Genomic DNA, 14,303 nt, shown 5'->3' with positions numbered 1-14,303 from the left:
GGTATTTATGCGGCGCCGTGGTGGCACCACTCCAGGGGGCGCCCAGCCGACCCGCCGAGTGTTGCTAGGATAAAAGTTTCTCCAACGGCTGTGCACATGGCGCGCACACACCTACTTACCTGGAATGGATATGAGCAACACATCTCGAAGAACAACAGTTACAAAGGTGAGTAACCCTGTTTTATGGAGCCAGCCATAGTGGCCTGGCATACCTCCATCTCATGAGCCCCCATGCCTAAGGGCTGAGAGATACTATTTTGTCCCTGCCAAAGAAGCTGTATGTCTTGTTTCTCCCATCCAGCACCCAAATCCCTGGTGGTACAGGCAGCCACAAAAAGAGCAAGGTTACAACATCCCAAGACCACTCTGGCTCACAAGGACTCAGAGGTTGGACATTGTGCAGGAAAAAGGGTCTTTTCCCCTACAAGCCTACAACTCATACCGTAAACTGTCAGGCCTTGTTAGCAAAATGTGATTTTAACAATTACTCCAGGCTGGCTGACTTTAAGGACAAGCTTCCCCCTGAGGACAGAGCCCAATTTCAGGCTTTGATAGAGGAAGGCAAGTTGTTGGCAAAGGCATTTCTTCTAGATACAGTGCATACTGCATTCAGAGGCTTGGCCACTGGCATAGTTGTGAAGCAGGAGTCTTGGCTTCACTCTTCAGGGCTCCCCAAAGAGGTCCAGAATGCCATACAGGACCTGCCTTTTGACAGGCTAAATTGGTTAATGGAGAGCGGATGAGTCTCTACACTTGCTGAAAGACTTTCGGTCAACTTTACACTCCGTGGGAATTTACACCCCAGCCCTGATGAGACCCCACCAGAGTCAGATGTATAGGCCAAGACCAGCCTCTCCACAGACATTATACGACCCACATCCCCCGTAAACATCAGGCTTCAGAGACATCAATTTTCAGCTACCATAATCTCATCCTATTCTCAGCCACCAATTAAGGGCTACTTTTGACACTTCAGTTGATATCCTTCACTGCCATTGATGCTACCTACCTTTACCCACTTTATCTTTGGGGGCCATCTCTCACTTTTCACCCACAATTGGGACTCTATCACGACTGAGAATTGGGTCCTAGAATTTATCCATTAAGGATATTCCATAGAGTTTCTCTCTCCCTCCCCACAAATCCCCTTCCTGATCCCCTTCAGGGACCACTCTCATGAGGTGATTCTTAAACAGGAGGCGGACTCCCCCCTCCAACAAGGGGCAATAGAATGAGTGCCATCTTAGTATCAACAAAGTTCCTTTGGTTTCTAATGGATCTGGAACGTTTCCAGTTCATAATCCTTCCCGTAAGACTAGCAACAGCACCTAGAGTATTCATGAAGGTCTTCTCTGTGGCTGCAGCCCAAGTGAGATGTCAGGGTACACAGTTTTCCCGTATCTTAACAACTGGCTCTTAGCAGGTGGCCCCAGCCAAATGTCAGATTGGCAACTTTGTTCCTGCTCCATCTTCTAGCAGTGCTGGGATGTCTGTGCAAAAAAAGAAAAGTCCATTTTATCACTCACACAGAAGATAGTTTGTCAGAGCAGTCTCTATTTCAGCAAGAGCTTTCTTCCCCCGAGAAAGATTTCAGTTAATGAGCAATCTGATAGCACAGATTACCAAGGACTATGGTCAAAGGATCCCTTTCTCTTCTGGACACATGGGCTTGTGCACTTCTGTGACACCATTCACCAGACTTCATCCACAATGTCTTAAGATCTGGCTTTTGTTGGTCTACTCACCAGATGCGGATCGCACCAACACCAGAGTGACCGTTCCCATTAGGATCATTGCCTGTCTTACCTGGTGGTTGAATCCAGAACAAGTGATTGGGTCTGTCTACACTACGAGATTATTCCGATTTTACATAAATGGGTTTTGTAAAACAGATTGTATAAAGTCGAGTGCACACGGCCACACTAAGCATATTAATTCGGTGGTGTGCGTCCATGTACCGAGGCTAGCATCGATTGCTGGAGCGTTGCACTGTGGGTAGCTATCCCATAGTTCCCACAGTCTCCCCTGCCCATTGGAATTCTGGGTTGAGATCCCAATGCATGATGGTGCAAAAACAGTGTCGCGGGTGATTCTGGGTAAATGTCGTCACTCAATCCTTCCTCCGTGAAAGCAACGGCAGCAGACGAATCAGTGTCGCACCCTTTTTCCACCGCAGACAATCATTTCGCACCCTTTTCCCCTGAGATTGCCCGGCGACATCATAGAATGGCAACATGGAGCCTGTTTTGCCTTTTGTCACTGTCACCGATGTGTACGGATGCTGCTGACAGAGGCGTACTGCAGCGCTACACAGCAGCATTCATTGCCTTTGCAAGTAGCAGAGATGGTACCATTCCCCTATTGCACGTCTGCCATTGTATTGTGGTGATGAGATGATGTTATCAGTCATTTTGCACCATTTGCAATTGGAAATTGACGATGATGGTTACAATCCTTTTGTACATCTGCTTCTGTCATGGATTCTCCTGGCTGGTCTCGCTGAGGGTCGATGAGGGGGCGCATGACAAAAATGGGAATGACTCTCCGGGTCATTCCCTTCTTTATTTGTCTAAAAATAGTCAGTCCTGCCTAGAATATGGGGCAAGTCTACTGAGAGCAGAGAGCACAACCGCTCCAGGTCAGAGCCTAGAGTCCGCAGAAATGAGGAGCTGCAACCATCTAGGGATACCCTGCAACAACTCCACCCGTTGCTTTCCTCCTCCCCAACCTCCTGCTACTGTGTGCAATGTCCCCCATTTGTGTGATGATATAAAAGAATGCAGAAAAGAAAACACTGACTTTTAGCGAGATAAAAGAGGGGAGGTAGCCCTCCAGCTGCTATGATAGTCCCAGCAGAAATTAAGGTGGCGGGGAGAGGAGCGCAGCCTCCTGCTGCTATGAAGTCATCGCAGGTACAGAATTTTTCTCGCAGACAATCATTTCGCACCCTTTTCCCCTGAGATTGCCCGGCGACATCATAGAATGGCAACATGGAGCCTGTTTTGCCTTTTGTCACTGTCACCGATGTGTACTGGATGCTGCTGACAGAGGCGGTACTGCAGCGCTACACAGCAGCATTCATTTGCCTTTGCAAGTAGCAGAGATGGTACCATCCCTATTGCACGTCTGCCATTGTAATTGTGGTGATGAGATGATGGTTATCAGTCATTTTGCACCATTTGCAATTGGAAATTGACGATGATGGTTATCAATCCTTTTGTACCATCTGCTTCTGTCATGGATTCTCCTGGCTGGTCTCGCTGAGGTCGATGAGGGGGCGCATGGACAAAAATGGGAATGACTCTCCGGGTCATTCCCTTCTTTATTTGTCTAAAAATAGTCAGTCCTGCCTAGAATATGGGGCAAGTCTACTGAGAGCAGAGAGCACAACCGCTCCAGGTCAGAGCCTAGAGTCCCGCAGAAATGAGGGCTGCAACCATTCTAGGGATACCCTGCAACAACTCCACCCGTTGCTTTCCTCCTCCCCAACCCTCCTGGCTACTGTGTGCAATGTCCCCCATTTGTGTGATGATATAAAAGAATGCAGGAAAAGAAAACACTGACTTTTAGCGAGATAAAAGAGGGGAGGTAGCCCTCAGCTGCTATGATAGTCCCAGCAGAAATTAAGGTGCGGGGAGAGGAGCGCAGCCTCCTGCTGCTATGAAGTCATCGCAGGTACAGAATTTTTCTATCCGACATGACAATACTGATTTCAGCGCTACTCCTCTCGTCAGGGATGAGTACAGAAACCGGTTTAAAGAGCACTTTATATCGATATAAAAGACCTTGTTGTGTGGACGGGTGCAGGGTTAAATCGATTTAACGCTGCTAAATTCAGTTTAAACATGTAGTGTAGACCAGGCCACAGTAGAAATCCCCTTCAGCACTCCTGCCCCCAGTCCACTTTTCTAACAGATTCATCCCTCATGGGTTAGAATGCTCACATGAACAACCACACTGTAAAAGGTACCTGGACCCCACAAGAGGCCAGACTACACATCAATCTACTGGAACTGAGGGCAGTCTGCTAAATTTGCTTATACATTTACTTCTGTATCCAAGTAAGATCAGACAACACCAGCATGGTCTTTTTTACATAAACAAACAGGGCAAAGCAAGATCTGTTCCTAGAAACAGTCAGGCTTTGGACTGGTATGTCAGAAACCACATCACCATCCAAGCCACCTACCTTCCAAGTGCTCAAAACTCTTTAGCAGACAGACTGAGCAAATATTTCTCTGCAGACCCTGTGTGCGGAACACCTCAGTTGGGATGTGAAGGGATCCCCGTGAACAGGAAATTTCCCCTGTAGTGCTCCAGAGGAGCTATGAGTTGCTATCACAGGTCTTGAGAAAGATCCATCACAACAGTGCCAGAGTCATTCTTGTAGCACCTAATAGGCCCAGGGAGTTTTCTTGCCCAGAACTCCTGAGAATGTCAGTCCCTCCTCCTATCAGGATCCACCCCTTTTCAGATCTCCTTACCCAGGAAGAAGGCAGAATCAGACCCTGCAATCCAGAACCACTCCACCTCATGGCCTGGTGTTTGTATGGGCATCAGAACTCTAATGCTTTTGATCAGCACCCCTCAAAGTAGGAATGCTACCTAACTAAATGGGGATGCTTCTCTACCTTGGCTCAGCATAATCAACCTTCTCCTAGCTTCATAGATGTCCCCGTCGTTTTAGATTCTCCTGTTTTAAAAAAAAAAACAACCTCAGGTCTTTCCATTAGCTCACTGCAGGTTCATCTTGCAGCGATCAGTGTCTTCCTTCCTCCAGTAGATGGACATTCCATTTTCACTCACCCAGTGACAGTGAGATTCATGAAAAGGCTAGTCAGGATTTTTCCGCTAGTGGTCAAACCTACACCTCAGTGGGGCCACAATCTTGTCCTATCTACGCTCACCAGACCTCTGTTAGAACCCTTGGCAACATGCCCTATGTCCTACTTGTCCATGAAAGTAGGGTTTTTAGTTGCTGTTTCCTCAGCAAAAAAGTTGTGGAAGATGGGAATCCTCATGGCAGACCCACTCTATGTTGTTTCTCAGAAGGAAAAAGGTCTCTCTTCCCCATCATCCTAAATTCCTGCCCAGTTATTTCTGAATTCCATGTCAACCAGGCCATCCACTTATCTGTTTTCTTCCTGAAACTCCATGCCTCTGCTGAAGAGAGCAGCCTTCATTCCCTCAGTGTCGGACATGCCTTGGCATCCTACCTGAAAAGGAGCAAATCTATCAGAAAATCACCACAGCTATTTCTCGTCATAGCAGAAAGGTTGCAAGGACAAGCTCTGTCCTCTCAGAGAGTGTAAGTGGATTTCTGGGGGAATCATCAAGTTCTACCAATTAACGCATATCCTTCCAACCGATGGGGTAAGGGCACAATCCATGAGAGCATAAGATGCCACTACACCATCCCTGCAAGAAGTACTGATACTGGACATATGTAGAATGGCGACCTGGAGTTCCGTTCACACACACACAAAACATTTTGTACACTAGTTCAAGCGGATACAACCGTGGGAACTACAGTAATTCAAGCACCTTTGCTTCCAGCATCCTTGCAGCATCCTCCTCAGTCTGTATACTCCTAGTCAGTCACCCATGTGTGAAACAATCATAGGGACAAGCACTCCAAGAACTGGCGGTCACTTAGCTGTAACTGGATATTCTTTCAGATATGTGGTCCATATCAATATTCCCTTCCATCTCCTTTGCTTCGGATCCTACTGAATTCACAGTAAGAAGAACTGGACAAGCATCAGCCCACGTTGTCTCTTCTGCCTTGGGTCTGGAGCATAAGGAGAGCTGCTGCACATGTGTGAGACAATGGACACTGCTTGTTAGAATTTACGGACTCAAGCGCGTGATGTGCATGCACACCTACATGTGGAATACAGATAGGGACCACAGATCTCCAAGAACTTGCACTTACAGGTAAGTAACCTCCATTTTTAAACTCGGATATCTTTGTTGGTAGACCACTGTTGATTGTAAAATGACCTCTTATAAAACAGATGTCTGTTTTTTACCAGTTCTAGGTGAACTGGAAATTTTTTGAGTTAAAATTTATGTATTAGGGGAGATGCTTTTTTTCCTTTGCAGGTGAAAGTAGAAGCCTCCTGGGATTCCACAGTCCATAACTGCCTTCAGCTCAGTAAAGGAACAGCAACAGATGAAAGGGTTTTCCTTATTGTGAGAGTGACAGTCCAGCTCAGCCATCCTGCAGAAATGCAGCTAGTGCTACGCAAACGTATCTGCGTTAATGTCTACGGGAGACAGGTACATCTTTTAAAACCCTGCAGTGAGTTTTGTCAGCCTGTCAAAGTGATGCGAGATCTGAGGCAAAGAGCTTTTGACTTGCTTGACACCAGAGTTCAGTAATTCCTGACCCCCAGTCCTATGCTCAGACTCTTAGTCTGTGCCTCACTTCACTGCAGCATTTTAACACTGGTGTGCCCCTTGTTTTGGTGGATTTGATAGGTTACCAACATCGGGTTGAGATGGAGGTGCGTACTTATAAATGTTTTATGGGAGCTGTGTGTTTGTAATTCTGAGCCTGACAGGTGTCCCTTGAAGAAAAATGAAATTAACAGTGGCCTTCTAAAAAGAGTCTTTAAACAAACTCTTAGCCAGAAGCATCTACAGAACAAAGAGAAATTATAGACTTATAGAAAGAGACCTTCTAAAAACGTTAAAATGTATTACTGGCACACAAAACCTTAAATCAGAGTGAATAAATGAGGACTCGGCACACCACTTCTGAAAGGTTGCCGACCCCGGTCTATAATATATAACTAAATGATTGTTGTATTAAAGTATGTAAGGTTTTGAAAATGTTTAAGAAGCTTCATTTAAAATTAAATTAAAATGCAGAGCCCCCTGGACTGGTGGCCAGGACCCGGGCAGTGTGAGTGCCACTGAAAATCAGCTCTGTGCTGCCTTTGGCACACGTGCCACAGGTTGCCTACCTCTGAACTAGAGGCTTCACACTGCTAATAGTCTGTGTGATAACTTCAGTGTCTTGGAAGATTATTTGATTTTTTTCCCATAGCTTTTGTATGATGCTGTTAAATACGGGAGAGAATTTTTGTTTCAATATCATTAATCTGTATTAAAAGTATTAATCTGGTGAATAGTCTCTCTAATCCCAATCATTTAACACTGGCTGGAGTTTAGTAGGTGTTATCCTCATGGCCAGGAGCTCGTTTTGTAAATTAGTGAAATTTGTCTAATTTGACTATGTATCCTAAGTGAAACCTGAATTATGTTTTTCCCGTCAGTAACGTTCACTACATCTGTTTCTGGATACTTACCTCTCTCCCAGTCTGAGACATTTAGGGGTATGCTAGCAGCAGTTGTGGTACCCGTTGCCCTCTGTGGCTTTTCAGAATGAGAGTCCCACTTGACCTTTTATTTTCACCATTTGGTCTGTTCTGCCATGATGGAAGGTGCAGGGGGAGGAACAAATGGAAGGCAGGAGCTCAGTGAATGGTCCCATTCAGGGAATGATCCCGAAAATCTTCATTCTTTGATGAATATGGTGGGAGCAGGGAGAATTCTGCTCAATAGTGCCCCAAAATTTGGCTTTCCATGCCGGCGACACTATCAGATAAGGTGGGGGAGCTGAGCTGCTCCTCTGTTGGCATTACAGGAGGCAGAGTCTGGAGTGAGGCCAGAAGGAGCATGGCCAACTTCCAGGCAGAGCCCTATGGAACAACTGAGCTGCTGATAAGATTTGAAGAGAGGCACAGCACTAGATGTCTGACTAGGTGTGAAGTCATTCCCAGAAAGGAAACAGTGAAGCAAATTTTCCATTATCTAGAACTGGGGGAAACCCATTTCACAGAAATCATTTGCAGGCTCCATTTATCATACAGATTGTACTGAGTTTCCAACAAGGCCAATTTCAACCACAAGCTTGAGTCTATTTGCCAACACAAAAATTCAGTCTTCTCACAAGGTTTTTTTTAATCCCCAGTGATAACCTTTCCAGGCTGTTCAGACTCAGCAGCATCTTTCAATGACTCATCTCTGCATTAATTCAAGAATCCAATTCTTAACCCTGCGCGACGCCAAGTCAGCATAAACAATGACCATGCTCTCTTAAATCATTCTTCATAACGATCTCTTTGGTCAAGAATTTAATGTCTGTACAAATGTCAAATATTCAAGAAAGTCACGCCTGGGGCTCTCAAAAAAAAAAAAAAAAGGGGATTGGCTGGTTCTAGATTTTGTTTTTTAGTTAAGAGGTCACCTTGCTGTGTAGAAAGATAATCCCCTTTTTATGTCTGTAATGAAGACAGAAATAACTGGTTTTTGTCTTTATTTGGACTAACGTCTTTTGAATGCTGCCTGCTTGTTTTGTCTGTTCTGTTATTTGCCATATACAAACATTTGCTTCTGTTGAAAATGTTATTTTAAAACACCTTTTTAAAAAAAAGAAAAAAACTGAAACCATTTTTTCACTCTTTTCCTTCTTCCTCTCTAGGGTTTTGCACAGAGCTTCCTGAGAAGAATGTCTCCCCGAAGTTCCATTCCTGGCTGTGGAGTCACCTTTGAGATAGTCTCTAATATTCCAGAGGTGAATAACTAGGAATTGAAAATATCTGAAACTGTCAAGGGTCACCAACTTCTTGAAATCTCACATCTGTTAGAATATTCATTGCCTGTTGTTGCTACAACTGATAACTAAGATTCCTAGAACAGAAGAGATTAGACAAACTTGTTTTTTTTTCCACGTTCCACATTTGGCAGCAATCTGCATTGTTTACCCTGTTTGGTCAGTTTTCCCTTCTTGTTTGTGTGGGTCTTTCATACAGCAATGGGGAAGAGAAATATTGTAAGAAACCTTGTCCTGGGACCTAGGACTACTTTTACATTTTTTTTTTTTAAATAGAATCTAAATTTCAAGTTGAGGCTGTCCCTTAATAAATAATGCCTTGCTTTTTAACCTTCCAAGCACTGAGCCTCATCATACTTTCCTTCATTTCCTCGACTCTTGCCTTCGTTCAGTCAAAACAGATACCCAGTAACAGCCTCCAAGAAAGCACTGCGAGACACAGACACCCCTCACACCCAAAGTGCATCTGAAGCTGTAGTCTCTGTTTTGTCAACTTTCTTTGTTTTATTTCCCTTCATATGATTAGTATGTTGTAGGGAGCAGGCAAAGACCCAAATGTGGCTGACATTTGTGTTATAAAATATCTGAACACGGACATTTTACTCCTGGGGGATTTCTGTGCACAGTATGTACAAATTCTGCATATTTTACTTGTTAAAATAACACAATATAATCATGCCAGTTTCAATTATTTTGGTAATTTATTTCAAAATACCTGTCAGCAAGTATGTCTGTAACAATACAGAAAACAAAAAAGATTCAGGAAATGTTTTTGACAAATAGATTCCTTACTAGGCATATTAATACAGAACTCTGAGTAATAATTCATTTAAACTACAATACAGAACAGTATTTCCGCACCCCTCAGAAGCAGTGCAAAGGCTTGGGAGAGTCGGGTAATGGAGGAGCTGAGGGAGAAGAAAGTAATTGCTGGGGAAGAGCCTGGGAGTGAACCTGGAGGGGCCTGAGGTGTGGGTGGGAGAAGTATGGAACAGGTTTTTTTGGAGGGAGGGAGGGATTGTTAGGGAGTTGGGGAGCTTTTCCCATGCAGACCCTGGCTGACCTCAACTTCTCTCTTTTAATCAGGTACATCTGTCTCAATCTCCGTTTGTCCTGCACCCCAACTTCCTCCTATACCCATGTGGCTCTGCACCCTCGCTCAGCCAGGCATGGCTGCCACATCCCCATGAGGGAGTGCAGTCCCCCTCCCCTTGTCCCCAAGTGGCCCTGCACCCCCACTCCCACTCAATGTTGTCACACCACTAGCTCCTGTGTCCCCACCCCAGTTTGTCATTTTTCCCCTCCCCCCCCAACTAGCCCTTCCGAACTCCAGTCTGGGTGACACCACCTCCAGCAGCTCTGGGTGCCCTGCTCTGTTTTCCCCCACCCCATCCCATGCCTCCTCACCTGGCCCTACAGGCAGGGTATTGTGAGGAAGGCAGCCTCTGCCTCCTCCCTCTCCATGGCTGGCTGCTCCAGCATGTGAGTCAGCTGCCCTTCTGGCACCACATTAGTCCCTGGCGAGCAAAAGGTATAATTGCAGCATGACCCCTCTTGTGGCTTCCCTTCACCCGCTCAAGCCCCCGTCAGAGTCAGTTGTTCCACAGGGAGAAAAATATCTATGAGAGACTTTAATGCTGCGCTTGCGCAGTGCCGCAGAATTCCCCCACAAATAGCATTTACATTGCTTGATGGTGATATCTCCCCATGAAACTCTGCTAACCAGAAAAGAGAACCATAACTGCATTTACAGGTGAAGGGTTGGACTCATCCAAAATAACAGAAGCACTCATCTGGCTTCTATGTTGCAGGAGCTCCTAAAAAGTCTTTGTTGGGTATTCCTGCACATGCTGTAGAAGTAGATTAATTTCTTATCTAATTTATGGGAAGATTCAGTGTTGAATCAACATCATCCATTTTTTTAAAGCCTTCCTGTGGTCTGTACAGGAGAGAGATGTACGGTTTCTTGGTTGGTTGGCTGTATTTTGGGTTGTTGTGTTTTTTTTTAATTGGAAATATTTCCTTTAAAATAGGCAGCTTTTCTTTCCTTCTTCCCAGGATGCTCAGGGAGCTGAGGAGCGGGAAGCACTAGCAAGGATGGCAGCTAATGTTGAAAACGCAGCTTCGGCTGACTCAGAAGCCTATATTGAAAAGTACCTGCGGAGTGTGCTGGCAGTGGAGAACATTCTCACCTTGGATCGTCTTCGCCAGGTGTCTCTTTTTTTCCGATGCCAGAGTTGACATCAATAAATATACTTACTGAGAACACTGTTGTGATAGAAATCTTTTTATAAGTGCATGCAATGGCTTAATAAACAAGAGGGTCACTTCAGTATATGGCTCAGCTCTTCAGAGTGTCCTGTGACAGACATCCAAGGAAGCAAGTGCAGAAAGCTGTTTAGTTACTCCTTCTAAATTGTATGCAGTACAGGTGGGATTGAAGGCTTGATATTAGTTTCACTGTTCGTTCTGGGTTTCTCTGTGTGTTTTAAAATACACTGGGCACTTCAAGAATTGTATTTCAAAAAAGATAGTTTTGTGTGGAGTTGGCTTTAAAATTAAACCCAGAGTTTCAGAAAGCAAGTTTTCTGAAGTGATTGGCAAACCTTGTGTCATCTTGTACATGCTATGCATTGGAGTAACCAAGCCTGTTCTACCAATAAGTGAGACGTTGATTAGGTTAGTAAGTATTGTAACTAGATCTGTTTGCTAGGAAAAATGCAGGAGAGGGACACGTTTATGGAAAATTGTATTTCTGGGTATAAGTTATGCAAGCAAGAGAGATAAAGGTATCCAAAACAAATCTGAGCATGTACTTACCCTCTATAAATTAACAATAAAGTGCGCTTCACTCTTAAGTATTGAAAGCAAGTTCTCTGTCAAATAGAATTACTTTCAAGGATTAAAATAAGAGCTCAGATAGGAAAAGGAGTCTCACTGTTCACATGTGTTAGAGATATAGCCCTCTCATAGATGCAGGGCTAAAGATGCTCAGTGACCTTCTAAAGATTATATAAAATTCTGGCCTACCACTGAGCAAACAGTTACTAGTGGACCAAACTTGCCCACTCCCTGTAGACTTCCTGCTATCAGCATACGGTATGAGACATTAAAAATTAAATTATGAAGTCTCCTTTCTTCTATGGTGCATTAGGGCTATATAGAAATATTTTCATGTACTGTATATGCAAAACTACACTTGGATCACGGTTTAAATGCTTGTAAAGTGTTTCTGTCCTGATGTCTTGACTGGTCTGCAGGAGGTTGCAGTGAAAGAGCAGTTAACAGGGAAAGGAAAACTTAACAGGAGGAGTCTGAGCTCTCCCAGTGTCAATCGGGTAAGTATGCCACAGTTGCATCGATAGATCCATGAGGAGGGCAGACCATACAACTGACAGGGCCCTAAGCTATCCAGATGGGAGAATAAAACGATGAGTTGCCTCTGGTCTGATCCCCCAATTGCACCATTGGTGGTGGGGGAGATAAGCCAGCACGTGAATTCCTGAGCAGAGACAAAACCCAGAAATTTCCATATCCTGATCACACAGGCTAGTGTTCTAAACACCCAGACCTATGCAGACTATGTAAAAATAGCCATGTGACATGTACTTCTGTACACACTACTCTTTTGTGAAACATGGAAGGTTTTTCATCCAATTATCAAGTTAATATTTTGTGCTTACAACTTTTTGTCTGAAGATCTCCAGGCATGTTATAAATACTAATACTAATGAATTAAGCCTCATACATGCCTGAGTTGTAGAAATTATATTTTCTGTTTAACACATGAAGGAACTGAGACCGAGATTTTGACTTGACCAAGATCACACAGGAAACCTCTGGCAGAGCTAGGGATAGAACCTAAGGGTCCAATCAGTGGAAATTCTGCCGTAGACTTCAGTGGGGACAGCATTTCACCCTAAACTGCTCGACTCCCAGTTTGTGCTACAACTGCAAGGCCATCTTTCCTGCTTTTATGTATTTTCAAGACACATTTATTAGAGGTGCTTAACATTTTGCAGAAACTACTCTGTTTTTACTTTAACCATTTCAGATATCTGGAAGCCGTCAAGATTTAGCTCCCCCGTACAACCTTGGCAGTCACAAGGTAAATATTTAAAGCAATTTGTGGCCTTTGGAGAGATGATTAGGGAGAATCTCCTCTTCATTTTTGTGGTGTGTGGTCCCAGAATCAATCCCATCACTGATTATAAAAAAATATCATTGGGACATGGTTCAAAAGTAATCTTGTTTAAAGATCAAAGAATTACCTTTGAGAGACTTTGCAAGGCCTAGCTAGACGACAGGGCCTTCCCATGACCTGCACAGTTCGAGTGTGTGCATAAATATATACATGCATATGGAGAATAGGGGGTGAGAAAGGAGTTTTAATGCAATGGTATGAAGAAATCAAGTTTTCATATACAGTCTAGCATCGATAGTTAAATATCTGTTCCATGTAGGAAATGCTAAAACATCTGCAAGTAATGAATTGCTTATAGCCGCATCCATAGAAATGTCCCACAGTTTCTCATTAAAATACTGTACTTCATTTAAGCATTGAGAGAAAAATTCATTATCTGAATTTTCACTGTTTTTTGTTTCCTACTCCCTCCCCGCTTCCTCTCATGATATCCCACATTGCATGCTTCAGAGTCCAGAGGTCCCAGCAGAGGTAACAAATGCATTAGGTCCACCTAATGAGTGAGATAAAATTATTATCCCACTATAGTTACTGTATTGTTCTTACTTTAAATTCCTTTGCTTTAAAATATGTCTGCTTTGAAAATACAGCCATTATACCTCATTTTCATAAGAATGGCCATACTGGTCTCTCTAGTGCCCAATGCCCAGTACTTCAGAGGGAATGAACCAAACATGACAATTATCGAGTGATCCATCCCCTGTCATCCACTCCCAGAGCATGGGGTTGCATCTCTGACCATCTTGGCAAATAGCCATTGATGGACCTATTCTCCATGAATTTATCTAGTTCTTTTTTGAACCTAGTTATGGCCTTCACAGCATCTCCTGGCAACAAATTCCACAGTTTGGCTGTGTTTTGTGCCTTTTCTTTTAAACCTGTCACCTACTAATTTCATTGGATCACCCCTAGTTCTTATGTTATGAGAAGGAATAAATAACACTCTCCATACCATTTATGATTTTATAGACCTTTGTCATATTCCTGCCTTAGTCATCTCTTTTCCAAGCTGAAAATTCCCAGTCTTTTTAATCTCTCATACGGAAGCTGTTCCATACCCTTAATCATTTTTGTTGACCTTCTCTGTACCTTTTCTAATTCTAATATATCTCTTTTGAGACGGGGTGACCAGAACTGTATGCAGTAATCATGGTGTGGGCATACCATGAATTTATATAGTGGCATTATGATATTTATTGTTTTCTTATCTCTCTCTTTCCTAATGGTTCCTAATACTCTGTTTGACTGCCACTTCACACTGAGCAATGTTTTCAGAGAACTATCCACAATGACTCCAGGAGCTTTCTTGAGTGGTAACAGCTAATTCTTCTTCAAGTGCTGTCCCTGTGGGTGCTCCACTCTAGGTGACGGTGCGTCCCGGCGCTGTCGATCGGAGATTTTCGGTAGCAGTGCCTGGTTGGGGTGCACGCACCCAGATGGTATCTCCCGTCTAGTTGGAATCTTCCTGAGTGCGTG

At 43.9% G+C, this 14,303-nt stretch overlaps 1 protein-coding gene across 1 annotated transcript in view; it reads left to right on the top strand.

The window, feature by feature from the left end:
• The window catches only part of KIF13B (kinesin family member 13B), a 163,615-nt gene that overhangs the window by 83,825 nt on the left and 65,487 nt on the right, over positions 1-14,303 (top strand). Inside the window, exons 25-29 of the mRNA XM_075063590.1 lie at positions 6,106-6,282; positions 8,492-8,584; positions 10,682-10,834; positions 11,884-11,961; positions 12,678-12,731. Coding sequence (XP_074919691.1) covers positions 6,106-6,282; positions 8,492-8,584; positions 10,682-10,834; positions 11,884-11,961; positions 12,678-12,731 — 555 coding nt within the window. The remainder of the gene's footprint in view (positions 1-6,105; positions 6,283-8,491; positions 8,585-10,681; positions 10,835-11,883; positions 11,962-12,677; positions 12,732-14,303) is intronic.

This window comes from Chelonoidis abingdonii, chromosome 3, assembly GCF_003597395.2.
Source record: "Chelonoidis abingdonii isolate Lonesome George chromosome 3, CheloAbing_2.0, whole genome shotgun sequence".
In the NCBI taxonomy this organism is placed as follows: Eukaryota; Metazoa; Chordata; order Testudines; family Testudinidae; genus Chelonoidis; species Chelonoidis abingdonii.
The sequence above is the reverse complement of the archived record's forward strand: the minus strand, read 5'-3'. Positions and strand labels throughout refer to the sequence as shown.